This window comes from Eurytemora carolleeae, unplaced genomic scaffold (assembly GCF_000591075.1).
Source record: "Eurytemora carolleeae unplaced genomic scaffold, Eaff_2.0 scaffold406, whole genome shotgun sequence".
Lineage (NCBI taxonomy): Eukaryota > Metazoa > Arthropoda > Copepoda > Calanoida > Temoridae > Eurytemora > Eurytemora carolleeae.
Genome location: NW_019396308.1, coordinates 252158 through 266502, shown reverse-complemented (window position 1 = coordinate 266502; position 14345 = coordinate 252158). Strand labels below are relative to the sequence as shown.

The 14345-nt window shown below is 32.5% G+C and overlaps 1 protein-coding gene across 2 annotated transcripts; it reads right to left on the bottom strand.

Annotated features, from left to right (window-relative positions):
• Nucleotides 1–469: 469 nt before the first annotated feature.
• LOC111700656 (sodium- and chloride-dependent glycine transporter 1) lies at nucleotides 470–13734 on the bottom strand. 2 transcript variants are annotated; one of them, XM_023471641.1, is made up of 11 exons: nucleotides 13670–13726; nucleotides 13499–13639; nucleotides 13014–13130; nucleotides 12075–12202; nucleotides 11205–11348; nucleotides 9857–9968; nucleotides 8242–9192; nucleotides 6591–6651; nucleotides 6072–6191; nucleotides 4702–4833; nucleotides 470–1616 (listed from the first exon to the last, which is right to left on the bottom strand). In XM_023471641.1, exons 1-11 carry the CDS (start codon nucleotides 13679–13681, stop codon nucleotides 1348–1350), a joined length of 2187 nt encoding a protein of 728 aa, XP_023327409.1. In that variant the 5' UTR covers nucleotides 13682–13726; the 3' UTR covers nucleotides 470–1347. The 2 variants fall into 2 exon arrangements, with proteins under 2 accessions (XP_023327409.1, XP_023327408.1); XM_023471640.1 differs by having other exon boundaries at nucleotides 13499–13734.
• Between the last annotated feature and the right edge of the window lie 611 nt (nucleotides 13735–14345).

Here is a 14345-nt window from a genome sequence, read left to right as displayed (position 1 = left end):
CTACCATGAGATCAACCTAAAGTAGGATTGTAGTGTCAGTCTACCATAGAGTCAACCTAAAGTCAGTCTACCATAAGAGATCAACCTAAAGTTGTGCTATAGTTTCAGCCAACCAAAATCTTCGAGTGTCAAAATTATAATCAGAAATATAACGGATAAGAAAAATAAATTCCCTCTTTTTTCCGCCTTTTTTCCCTCACTCATCCGCTTTTTTTCAAAATGAAAAATATGCACCATTGAAATTTTAGTAAAATTTTAATTAACGAAATTACGTTTTTCATTTCTAAAATTTGATTTCTTGCCACGAAGGTTTATGCAAGCAGGTTGCAAAGATCTATAGGGATTAGAAAATTCGAGTTCGTAGCAAGAATAGAAATACAGAAATGTTCAGTTAAGTTCATTATTCACATTAAATTCGTTGTCGTCTTCCGTCTTCATAGAAACATACAACTCAATCTTAGTATCAATATTTTAATTTTAATTTTGTATTTATTTTTCAATAAATTTACATCAAATAGGCAATAGCTGATAATCTTGTCATAGCTCATGTATCCATATGTTAGTAATAACATTAAGTAAAGAGTTAAGAAACTGAGCCCTTGCCACAAACTCAAATTTTCTAATCCCTATATCTTTTCAACCTGATGGTGTAAACTTTAGATACTTAAAAATTAGGCTATTTGATCAAACAGAATTCACATATTCTAAAATATCCAAGTTCCATCGACATTGGGGGGCAACGTTAAAGGGATTATAAACATCTGAGTCTCTGTCAAGAATTCAGTAGTGCAACTATAATATCTGTTTGCAAAACATAGTTCAGCTACAAATCAGTTTTTATGGTTATATGGTTGGTTATAGCTTCTATAAATCAATTTGTATGAAAGATGAATATTTTTAAAAGAAAAAGTAATTGTTTTGGTTTCATGGCATCTTAATTATTTGATCGTTGCGACAAGTTCAACCTTTTATTAAAATTAATAATTGTAATATCTCGTGCTTTGTAGTTGAATAAAAATACGAAATATGAAATGAATAAATAAGACAATTAACAATATTGAGTATGGTATATATGGTGTCCCAATAAACACGGGAATTGAGTGACGATTTCGATATTGTCTTCCTAAAAGATATTTTGATTGAAGAATGGTGATTCCTACTGGAAAAGCTCAGAGCTGTAATTCAAAGATGTTTCGTCTGCCTAGAGTTAAAATTTTTTGTTTTTGATTTAATTGCATGCTGTCGTACATTTAGTAAAACGAGGAATTCTTTTTTAAAAAAACAGATTTGTATTCGTTACTTAATTCCGAAGTTAATTGGGATACCCTGCATAAAAAAGTTGCTTGATCAAAGCTCTGTTCTTTTCTCCACTTGAATGTCGTCATACATTCCCAGATTACTAATCCCGCTTAGGGCTGGTTTAGGTCTATCATCTCTAGGTCCCCACTGAGAGCTGGGAGTAAGGAGAGGGCCGGATCTCAGGAACGCCGCCTCTCCAGGGTCCTCACCCATAAACTTTTTGATGACTGAAACCAGCCCCAGGACGAGAGGGATTGCAAGAGGGAAAAGTTCAATAAGCCAACCCAGCACCTGGATTCCATCCGGAAACTCATAACCTTAATAATGGATCATATCAGGGGTAAATATTTTTATGGAAAATAACAATCCCCCACCCTCTGATTGAAAGTTATTTTTTTCAAAGCGTTAACAATTCCTAAGAGTTTGATTCGATGCATTGGGAACAATTAATGAACTTTTGGGACAAAAGTATCAACTTGCCTTTTTTATGCAATTTTTTCATCGTTTCCCCAGAGTATCAAAAATAACATTTAAATCAACTGAGCTTCCATCATTGATTTAAATCAAATTGAGGCATCACATAAAAATTGAGCCGGATCGGCTCATCCGTTTTGACGGTTATTGGATACAATCATAAAACCAACAGTCAAGCAAAGTATATATATAAAGATAAGATATTAATATTCACTATACGCAGCAAATATAAATACATACAATATAGGTAAGGTAGTAAAACAAGGATTTGTCGCTTTAATTACTGATAATATAATGTTACAATGGTGTCCCATATCATATTAGATCGTCAATGGGTCTGAACTACGATTTGAGGGACTAATCAGAAAATTTAGGAAGAAAGAATCATTTTGAAAAATTTAATGAGGCTAATATAAAATGTTCTTGCAAAAGATGTTAGGTTTTTCGAGTATCGTGTGTTTATTTTGGCTTCAGTAAAGAATGTACAAAGAGTCCCCAAAAATGGAAAATGAGTAAAAACTTTCGAAATCATGTGTTCCGCCTGTTATGTACCTTTAAAAATGACGAAGCTAACACCAAGTTTGCCTCAGTTTCAATATATTTTGAGATTTAAATATTTATTACGTAAAATGGTTTTAAATGTATTCAATACATCTATTTTAATGCAGTGAAACAATTAAGAACGATGAACAATACCTGGAATAGAAAACAGTTGATAAGACTGAGAAGACGACTTGAAACTCTTTAAATATGACGATTTCAAACTTAATAAAGTCTTGAATCTTGAATTTAATCTTTTAATCTCTTGGAGATAATATAAGATGATATGGGACGTGAGCTCTGTACGTGGTAATCGAATGGAAAGAAGCAATATTTATTTAATTTTGAAATTATGATGATATATGCATAATGTAGAACAAAAACGTGTTTTTAGATTAAATGTTTTTTTTGATGTGGGTCAATTTTTAACTCTCCTCTCCACCTTCCCATAATAAAATAATTAAACATTTTTAAATATTGCAAGCTTAGAAGTTAGAGCTATATTTTAAGTGAGAAAAATGTTTTTTAAGGGACAAGTAAAAAAAAAAATTCTCATATTTTGATATCTTGAAATACTGAATTCAGAAACGAGTATACTATTTTAATACTTTTAATTTGATTGCTATTATATATATAAGATTCATCCAATTTTAATATTTTTAATTTAATTGGTGTTATCATGGATATAAGATACATTCAATTTTAATATTTTTAACTTAATTGGTGATATAGATATAAGATACATCCAATTTTTAATTTGATTGATGTTATAAATATAAGATACATTTTGAATATTTTTAGTTTAGCTATTTGTAATAAATATTAAAAAGTGAACATGCATCTAATTATATTATATTTAGTTAAACTTAGTTTTTATTTGGGGAGTTTGTCGCCGCAATTTAATCTGATGCATGAAATGACATCCTTGTGTTGATCCCTAGTCAAATATTTTAAAGTATAATTTTCTTATCATTTATTACTTGCCCATTGAGTTATTTACTGCAATCCCAATCAAAATATTAAAAAGTAGATTAAATATATACAACTAATTCTCTATTCTAATATATTTGAACAATACAATTCCAGGATTATTTCAAGGTTGTGTCATCTTTAATTTCATTGTATTACACATTAATATATTCTTGTGTTTTTGGGACTGTAAGACTAATATTTTTTAAAACAGTTTTTTTATTTGTTGTTTCTCTACAAAAGTTAATTTTTTTGATTAAGAAACAATTAAGAAATTATCAGAATTAAACACGTTTGAATACAGAAAAAAACGTTATCTTCCATATTCGTAGATCAGATTCAGGTTTTAAGTGTATCGGTGTGAATCGGACACTTCTTTTTATATGGAGGGTCATTTTAAATCACAACTAAAGCCTCTTTAAGGAGTATAAATTGTATAAAAATAATGAGACTAATTGGTTGAGTTTCGGGAGTTTCGGCGAAAGGAATCATAGGAGGCGGGTTTAAAACGTAAAATTTGTGTCGTTTTACAACAAAAAAAAAATTTTTTTTTCAGAGATTTAGCTAGAAAGCAAAACACAAATATGCTTCATTTGAAAAATTGTACATATTAAGATTGAATTTGCACTTTAAAAAGTGTTGTAAGGAATTTTTCACTGAGGAAAAACCAGGGGGCGGGCATAACTCTCCTAATTTTGACTGGCTTATAGGTTTATACTGTACAGTGAATTTTGTCAATGGGAAAAACCGATAAAAGTGAAAATGAACGGCATCATTCTTTGTTGCTGATTTGGTTCAGATGCAATTTATCCTTCAAATTATAGATCCATTCAGAAGCGTACACGGGGGGGGATACAAAAGTAAACCCCTTTCTCCAAAATAGGGGGTGCAACGATAATCCCCCCCCCCCCTACTTTAAATAAAATAATGATATTAGCATTTAATTTTGTTTTCCAATTGTAATCTATCTGTGTTCAAATAGCTCCAGAAACAATTGTTTACATAAAGAGATACCAAACTTAATCATGTTTGAAAAATATTGGTCCTGCGACAAGAGCAGAAGAAGGGCAAATTAGGTATGGCTCGTTGAAGTTCTTCTTCTCAAATGTGCACTCTCTTTTTGTTTTTCATATATATATATGAAATTTATATGTATATCCGCAATATGTTCTAGTTTATGTTCTAAAAATGCAATTGTTTAACTTTTTCAGAAATGTTTTGCCTTAGTTTAAATATTGTCAAGGTAATTTTTAAATTGGTAGCAGTGAACATATATGAAACAAAGAAATTTTTCTCTGCATGCCCTAAATAGATCAAATTCAAACGAATATGGATGCTTATACCCCAACGGAAAAATTCCTGTGTACGCCCCAGGATCCATTACAAATTTAACTGTTAAAAATTATTTAATTTTCTCACCCTCTGTTCCAGACGGGACTCTATCTAAGAACAACGTGATGATGACAATGATGAGCATCAAAGGGTTAAGGAAGGCCCAGCAGAAGATAAAAAAACCTCGAAAGGGTTGAGGCATCCAGATCTTCATTTCATCTGAATAAAATAAACTGTAAATCGCAAAATGCTAGTTTTTTCAGATTAATATCTTTAAGTATCAAAAATATAAATTGAAAAGAGTAGGAAAAATCTATGTATTTATAAGTAAAAGTAACAGCTTTGCTATGTACCTATTATGATTGAATATTTGCTCCTAAAGTTTAAGAAAAGTTTTAAAAGGTTATTATTTAAACCATTAATTATAGAAGAATTAACACAACATGTGTTGAAAAGTTTTTGTCTGAACGTAACAACTGTAAAATAATTAGCAGAAATGTGAATATTAGCTTTTCTGAACCCTTTCCATTTACATTCCAAAGATACGTACTTAAAATCAAAGATTTGTTATTGCAAAAAGTGTACTGCAGTTTTTGGGAGAATTTTAAACAATCTTTTAATTTCTAACATTTCACTTTTTTAAACCTATTAACACCGTAGAATCATGAGATGGCGATAATCTCTAGGAAATTGTTACCTTTGTTATCCATGACCCTATTAACACCGTAGAATCATGATATGGTGATAATCTCTTGGAAGTTGTTACCTATGTTATCCATAAACCTATTAACTCCGGAGAACCAGATAATCTCTAGGAAATTGTTACCTTTGTTATCCATGACCCTATTAACACCGTAGAATCATGATATGGTGATAATCTCTTGGAAGTTGTTACCTATGTTATCCATGACCCTATTAACTCCGGAGAACCATGATATGGTGATAATCTCTAGGAAGTTGTTACCTATGTTATCCATAAACCTATTAACTCCGGAGAACCATGATATGGTGATAATCTCTAGGAAGTTGTTACCTATGTTAACCATGAACCTATTAACAAGAACCATGAGATGTTATCCATGAACCTATTAACCCCGTAGAACCATAAGACGGCGATAACCTCTAAGAAGTTGTTACCTATGTTATCCATGAACCTATTAATACCTTAGAACCATGCGACAGCGATAATTTAGGAAGTTGGTACCTATGTTATCCATGAACCTATTAACCCAGTAGAACCACAAGACCGTGATAACCTCTAGGAAGTTGTTACCTATGTTATCCATGAACCTATTAACACCGTAGAACAACGAGACGGTGATAACATCTAAGAAGTTGTTACCTATGTTATCCATGAACCTATTAACCCCGTAGAACCATGTTGTTACCTATGTTATCCATGAACCTATTAACCCCGTAGAACCATGATATGGTGATAACATCTAAGAAGTTGTTACCTATGTTATCCATGAACCTATTAACCCCGTAGAACCATGCGACAGTGATAACCTCTAGGAAGGCTAGGTACACGATAGAGTTAGATATCCTGTCATTCAACAAGTTGAACATAAAGTAGCCTAAACACATCAATTAAACATTTCAGATTAAAAATTCTAATCTAGGTTGGGAACTTTTGAATAAGTACGAGCTAAGCTAAGACATTCGCTAACGGAGTTTAAGCCAATATATTTGTAAAAATATAAATGTAAAGATTTCCCGATCTCACAATAGTCGAATGCAAACTTTTTCGAATTCGTCGAATGTACGAAATTTAACTCACATAAAAGAAGCTAAAAAAGGTTAGGAGTTAATCTCGATCATTGAGACCTTATGCATTTAAAAGTTCTGTTCTGTTCTGATAAAATAAAAATTTTATTTTAACCAAGCAACAAAAGTTCTTTGAAAAAAATCTAACTAAAAACAAAAAACATTGAAAAGATTTCAAAATTACAGCTTCTAATGTTTAGATGTCTCACCAGATTGGAAGCAACAAGAAATGCCGCAAATAAATCCCACAAGGCAGCATGAAAGATAAACCTAAGTATATAATATTGTACACTACAGGGGTACCACACAAAGGATAAACATTTAGAGACGACCGTACGGAATTCATTTAGTTTTTTCTTACATTAATGGTTTTCTATGGCTTTAAGCGTTAAGCTTTCATTTATCATTTTTACACCTTTAAAAGACACACATTTAAGAACCAAGGAATTGAGTCTTTGACTCAAACCCTGATTTTCTAAACCCTATATCTGTGCAACCCAATGTTGTGCGGTAAATATTTTAAACTAAGAATTATGTAGATCAAATAAATATAAGATTAAAATCTCAAAGGTGTTCACAATCAGGTTGCAAAGATGCAGGGATTATAAAATATGAGTTTGTGGCAAAGACTCATTTCTGTCAGCTTTCAGATTGTCAGAATGGGACAAGTTTCAGGTCGTTAATTAAGTCTCATTCTTTATTGGTAACCTTGTACTATAACTTAAGCACTAATCAAGGTTTTAAACAAAATAAAGCGTAATCTAATTTGAATATTGAAAACTTATCAAAACACAAATTTTAAGCATTTTTGTCATTTTCTAGACTTGGCAGTTTTTGCTTAGATGCATGTGGTGCTGATAAAAAGTAGAATCAAATCAAATGACTGAAAATTTCACATTTTAGTATATTATACATATTTACAATACATGTATTGATTTTTAAAGATTTTAAGATTTTTAACATAGATTATTTAATCTTTTGCAAAAGAGAATTTCCGTTTTTCAGATAAAATAAAACTTTGAATACCCAACTTTTACCAGCTATATGGAAAATAATTTTAAACCTGTGCAGTGTTATAGAAAAAGGTAAAGACTGAAAAATCCTTACAAAGAAATTGAGTCATTGCCACAAACTCTGATTTCTAATTTCTATATCTTGTCACATACCTTAGATATTTCAAACTTTAAACCCTGCTAGATAGGATAATCTAAGTTTGAAATATTACGGGTTTGCATCATCAGGTTGTCAAGATATATAGATAAGAAAAAACAGTGTTTTTTGTTAAGACTCAATTCCTTTTCTGATCCCTATATCTTGGTAACATTATTTTGTAAACCTTTGATTTTTCAAACTTATTTGATCTAACAGAATTAATAGTGTAATATTTTAAATTGGTCTACGACATTGGGTCGAAAAGATTTAGGGATTACAAAATCAGAGTTTGTGTTTCTTGTCAGCGATTCTAGCAACACATCTTTTAGACAGGGCATTGGCGACTTTTGGAACTTTTGTAGATTTAAAGGGACTGTAAAAGTAATTTCAAGTGACCCTCCATGTAGAGATGGCAATACCCGATTTACAACTGTACCCTTAAAGGCGAATTGTCAGCTCAACTTTAAATTAGAAATCAATGTTAATAATTGTGTTTGCTCTACCAAAGTGACATGCGCATTTCTTTTGCAGGAAATCAAAGGAATTATCAGAATTAAAAAATTTTAAACCTTGAAAAACGACAATATCTTCCACATTATTGATTAGAGAAAGGTTTCAAGGGTATCTTTTGAATCAGGGATTCCCGCTTTTTTAAATGCAAGGTCACTTGAAATATCGCGTACAGTCCCTTTAAGAAAACATTTTAACCTTAGATTTATGATTGCGAAGATTTGGAAAATCATCAAAAATTGCAGCAACCACTGGCTCCCAGGCGGCACTAATGGTTGACATCGCCAATAAACAGACCATGAAGAAGAACATGAAGGAGAAGAGCTGGGACGGGGACATGATAGTGACAGCTGCAGGATACGCTTGAAATGCGAGACCAGTCCCTTGCGAGACCACATCTTTCACCTCCAATCCGAGGTTGTGGGCCAACATGCCTAGAGTCCCAAACACGATAAATCCAGCAAATATTGACGTAAAGGAGTTACAGAGAGCAATCAACCAAGCGTCTCTGTGGCAGTTAGCATTGAAATCATTATAGGAGTTGAGTAAAAGTTGGCAGCCAATAGCTACTCCTAAACTATAGAAGATTTGTATGATTGCTGCAAGCCAGACACTGCTTTCAAGCAGCTTGTCCCATTGCGGGGTGATAAAAAATTTAACTCCGTCTGAAAATCCCTCTTGTTGGCTCACATAGATTAGAAATGTTGTTAGAACAACATATGGAAACACTGTGATGAAGTAGGATAGTTTTCCGTAGGAAGATATTCCTCTAATAAGCCCCAGTCCTATGATTGTCCAAGAGAGGGCCAAAGCTCCAATGATCTTCCATTGAGGTTCACCGTAGTTCTCCCAGGTATTATCAGTACCAAGACCTGTAATACCAAGAACGTATCTGTAAAAGTACTCCTCACTGGGAGTAACTCTGTTGGTTACATTGGAAAACCCTATTTCTTCCCCGCTAGTGGTGTTAACACAAGCATCGTTAGCTACGTCATAATCATAATATGAACAGAATTCCGTGTTACTGGTGCACGTAAAGTTCCAGAATGTTGTTGTATCGTTACAATTGTCCGCGTCTGATTTATAAAAACAGTTTTTGGTTCCAATTTCAGGGTCACATCGCTTCCACGGTAGTTCAGATCTCCATCCCTTTGTTGGAAATAATCAAAAACTTATTTTTATGTAAGAAGCATATTAATCACATTACTAAAAGTAATGCATGTGTCAATATCAAACACTTTAAGGTACTGACGTCAGATTTTAAGTGACCCTCCATTTAAAGAGGGACATGTCCGATTCACAATGGTGCCCTTGAAACATTAATTTGTTAATAATGTGGAGGAAAACGTGGTTTCCCTGGTTTGAGAAGTGTTTTATTCTAATAATTTCTTCATTATTTCTCAAGCAGAGAACACAAAAATGAAAACAGCTTTCCAGGGTAAAAGTATGGATAACTAATTCATACTTAATCAGGCAAAGTTTTAAAGGTACCATTGTAAATCGGACATGCCACTCAATCAATAGAGGGTCATAATTCATTTAGGAAACAAAAAACACCCCTTATTGATAAAATGGAGTTAGCTTCAACATATTGGAATGGACTTCTCCCATTAAGGTCTGTATAAGAAATACATTTTTATACTAATCAGGCTATTTTGATAATTATCAAGAACGAAAATTGGTTTAAGAATAGGTTTAAGAACTTAAAATTGTGGGTATTCACTTTTATAAGACAAAAGTCTAGTTTTCAGGTAAAGCTTGGTTACAAAGCTAGAAATGATAAAGATATGACAAGAATTTGATCGTTTCTTCCCTCAAACATGTAAATAAAAGCCCAGGCCATGATGATAGTATAGTAGAAATTGATGATCACATTGACAGCAACCATCCCGTATCCTAATCCCTTCAAACCAGGGGCTAATCTTCTAAACACCAGATTTAAGATTAAAGAACAATATCAAGATTGGTAGTTATATTCATTATGCAAAAAGAGTGGTAAACCTGTCATACAATACCAATATTTGGCTCAATGGCCAAGGGGTTTTCTTGATATCAGTATTGAAAGACAATGAGTGTTCGTATGAATTTTGAATGTGGTTGACTGTTTTTTTGCCTGACTTTAGTTATCTATTCTATAAATATATATAAATATAATCACTTTATTGTTCATTTGAGAATGATTAAAAATAGCCAACTTTCAAAGCAATAGTCAAAAGTAAAGGAGGCGTCGCTCAGTGCCCAAAAGTAATATAAGGCATCGCTCAGTGCCTAAAAGTAATATAAGGCATCGCTCAGTGCCCAAAAGTGAAACTATTTCATCTAAAATGTCAAATTCTTTTTGCACAAGCATAAAATTATACAGTTGCAACAAATATAAAAGAAAAAAAATTTAGAAAATCAAATTCAGTAATTAACAATTTAAAAAAACACAGGTCATAAGAGAGGGTCGATTTTTCATTTTTTTTCAAAAGGGTATCAAAGGATGCGTCTTGAAGTGCTGAATACGGTCCATTTTCTGCTTTTTGATATTTTAAAACATGTAGATATGGGTATCAAAGGATGCGTCTTGAAGAGCTGAATACGGTCCATTTTCTGCTTTTTGATATTCCAAAACATGTAGATATGGGTATCAAAGGATGCGTCTTGAAGAGCTGAATACGGTCCATTTTCTGCTTTTTGATATTTCAAAAATTGTTCGATAAAGGAAAAAGTCGAATTCTTTTCAGATATTCTATAAAAATTGCCTTCCAAAAACCCGTTTTTTGTTTATAACAATTTTAAGCTGTTTTACGATTTTAACGTTTATGAAATCAGTATTTCAAGGCGTACATTTTGATACCCAGCTTAATTTAGTTTGACGATTTTTTTTCTGGTTAGCATTATAAGTGATTTGATTTACACAAAAAAAAATTGAAAATTTGAAAAAATCTGAAATATTTGTTTAGACTTTATCAAAGAAAACTTTTTTCACCTATTTTCTAAATTAAAATTGTTAACAATTTTTCCAAATTAAAATTGTTAACAATATGAATAAAATGAAATAGATATTTATTCGTCTAAATTTTTCAAATTGTGCTTTTCATATACAAATATCACTTTTAACTTTGCCAATAAAAAGATTTGATATGAGTGTCCGGAAAATATTTAAAGTTATAATTAACCTGAATACCACCGTTGCACTAGTTCCTGCGTATTGTCCTAGCACCATTTCCAGGAAGAAAAGTGGGATCCCCAGGAAAAGGAGGGAGAAAAGGTAGGGGATTAAAAATGTGCCCCCTCCGTTTTCATAACAGACATAGGGAAACCTAGAAGTAAATTTTTATGTGTAAAGGAGTTGAGTCTTTGCCATAAACTCCAATTTTCTTATTTTCTAATATTTCCAACCTGAGTGCCTAAACTTTTGATTATTTGATCTAACTGAAACCATAGTTTGAAATATCTAAGGTCCACGACATTGGGTTGCAAAGATATCAGGATTAGAAAATAAAAGTTTGTGGCAAAGACTCAATTTCTTTTCATTATTCCTAAAAAGATTGATAAAACAAAACCCTTCATGCCAAGATTGCTTAATGTACGATTTAAATGGTATGTAGAAAATTCCCTACCAGGTATAGCCTTCCGTATCTGTCTTTATTCAATATCAATCCGGATACAACTGTATCATTATTCTCAGGTATCTGTCTTACAAGGTACAACTCAATCACGAATAAATAATGATACAGTATCATGATAAATCATGATACAGGTTTCATGTAGTTATTTACAAACGTAATTAATTAACAGAGGGTGTAGTTGGCTACTAACAATGTACAAAGTATGTTAAGGTTTACAGATATAGGGTTTACAACGATATTTATTACAGGTACCCATGAAAGCTTTTTCTGCTCAAGTTAAACTAGATATCAATGTTTTTGTTTCTATAACTCTAGCACTTTTTCAACTTCATTGTTGTGAACAAATTTGCCAAAAAAAAAATTTTTAATGAGGGTGGAAACTAAGAAATTGTTAATAACTTTTTTATTAATTATTACCTCCAGATATTCCCGAGACCAACTGCTAGACCTACAGATGTGAGGAAGAATTCCAGATGGTTTCCCCATTCTCCTCTTGAAGCTGGTTTCTTTTCGTTATCTACACCATTCACTTCCTCATCTTCAATCTAGAGAAAAAAGTCTTTTTAATGGAAAATAATTTGTATAGCCATTTCTGATAGTATAATCCCTATATCTTTGCAACCTGAGGTCGTTGGCATTGTTGACATTCGTTGATATTTGAAAATATAAATTTTGTTCGAGTAGTCTAAGTTTTATATATCATAGATTTACACCATCATAAAGCAAAGATTAAGCCATTACAAGCTCAATTCCATATTAAATTGTAAGTGCCATTGAAGTCGGAATTTGTGTGTGGAGTATCACCAATTTTAAACGATTGATCTCGATATCAAATGCGTTCACTTTTAAATTTGAAGATCCATGCCAAGGTAAGCCCATCACGAGATAAGATGGAGATCAAATAATGAACCAGTTATTAACTTATTCTGTTTAAAAAGCGATATAATACTGCTGCATTTTACCGTTGCTCTTCAAGCGGCCATTTTTCTTTGTAAATGATATTTCGCTAATTTCTCTTTTAAAATTTGTGTATTTCTAAATATGATAAAGGAACTGAGTTCTTGCAACAAACTCTTGTTTTTAAATCTCCATATCTTTGCAAGTCGATATAGACCTTTGATATTGCAAACTATGATTTCTGTCGGATCAAATAGTGTAAGTTTAGATATCAAAGGTTTACTTCATCAAGTTGCAATGATATGGGGATTAGAAAATTTAAGTTTCTAAAAAGAACTTATAGTTCCTATCGACCTTCTCTGGAATCTTGTCAGCTCCCACAAAATATGACGTTTCAACGTTTATTGGAAACAAAATGACAGATGCAGAAAAACCAAGTTTATATAATGAAGAAGATACCTGTGGAAAATATCCTCCTGATTCCTCCGAACTAATACTTTGCTTCTTATTCTGCTCCTCATCTATTTTAACTTCCTTCGCTTTCCTACCAAAAGCTGCAGAATCATCGAAAGCTTCCTATAGAAATAGGAGTGTTAAAGAATTTGGTTCATTTAAAAAAAAAATTCAAGAAAAATTCAAAATTCTATCATTTTAAAACTGTATTCTGTTAAACCTTGCTCTTTTAAAAATTTGTAATATTTTTACACTTAAAGAAAATTTTAAGAAAAAAATTAAACAAAATACAATCACTTAAAAAATATCGTTTTTGGTATTTTTTTGTTACTGCATATTTCTCTTAGGGTTTAAGTTTGGTAGAGTGTAATAAAGACGCAAATGTTTAGAATATATGATTTAGAAATTTCTAAGACTTCTCAGGTTTGTTGTGAATCCTTTTTAAAGTCCAAAACCCCTCAAAAAGGAACTAAAACGATTAACAACCCTTCCTGGAATTTCAGCGTTACATCTCCAGGAACATCTCTTGGGGGAGAGGGTTCCTCGGGAACATCCCTTGGGGGAGAGGGTTCCTCGGGAACATCCCTCGGGGAAGAGGGTTCCTCGGGAACATCCCTCGGGGAAGAGGGTTCCTCGGGAACATCCCTCGGGGAAGAGGGTTCCTTCGAGTCCATTTTAAATACGGCAATATAAGCGTTTAGATGCCCACTGAAAGAGTTTAGATATGGCACTGAAAGAGTTTAGATATGGCACTGAAAGAGTATAAATGCGGCACTAACATAGTTTAGATGCGGAACTGAAATAGTTAAGATGTGAAATTGAAATAGTTGAGATGCGGAACTAAAAGAGTTTATGATGCGTAACTTAAAGTGTTTAGATGAGGCACTGACAGAGTTTAAATGTGGCACTGAAAAAGTTCAGATGCGGAACTGAAAGAGTTCAGATGCGGAAATGAAAGAGTTCAGACGCCGAACTGAAAGAGTTTAGATGTCAATTAAAAGGATTTAGATGTGAACTAACAGAAAAATAGCAAAAAAATGTCCCCCTGGAATACTTTTAAATGGTATTTGGTGAATACTGATGAATACTGGTGAGTAATCGTGAAAAATGGTGAATATGGTGTAAACTGTGAATAATGGTGAATAATGGTGAATAATGGTGAATACTGGTGAGTACTGGTGAATAATTGTGAATACTGGTTAATACTGGTGAATACTGGTGAATACTGGTGAATACTGGCGATTACTAGTGAATAATGGTAAATACTGGTGAATACTGTAGAATACTGGTGAATAATGGTGAATAATGTTGAGTACTGGTTAATACTGGTGAATGCCG

Bases quoted from the DNA above. Each gene is read 5' to 3' on its own strand.
- LOC111700656 (XM_023471640.1), bottom strand. From the start codon at position 13,681: ATGGACTCGAAGGAACCCTCTTCCCCGAGGGATGTTCCCGAGGAACCC. The intron at 13,131-13,498 runs GAAGGGTTGTTA...CTATTTCTATAG, and splicing joins ATGTAACGCTGAAATTCCAG to GAAGCTTTCGATGATTCTGC. The intron at 11,349-12,074 runs GTAATAATTAAT...ATTTACTTCTAG, and splicing joins GGTCTCGGGAATATCTGGAG to GTTTCCCTATGTCTGTTATG.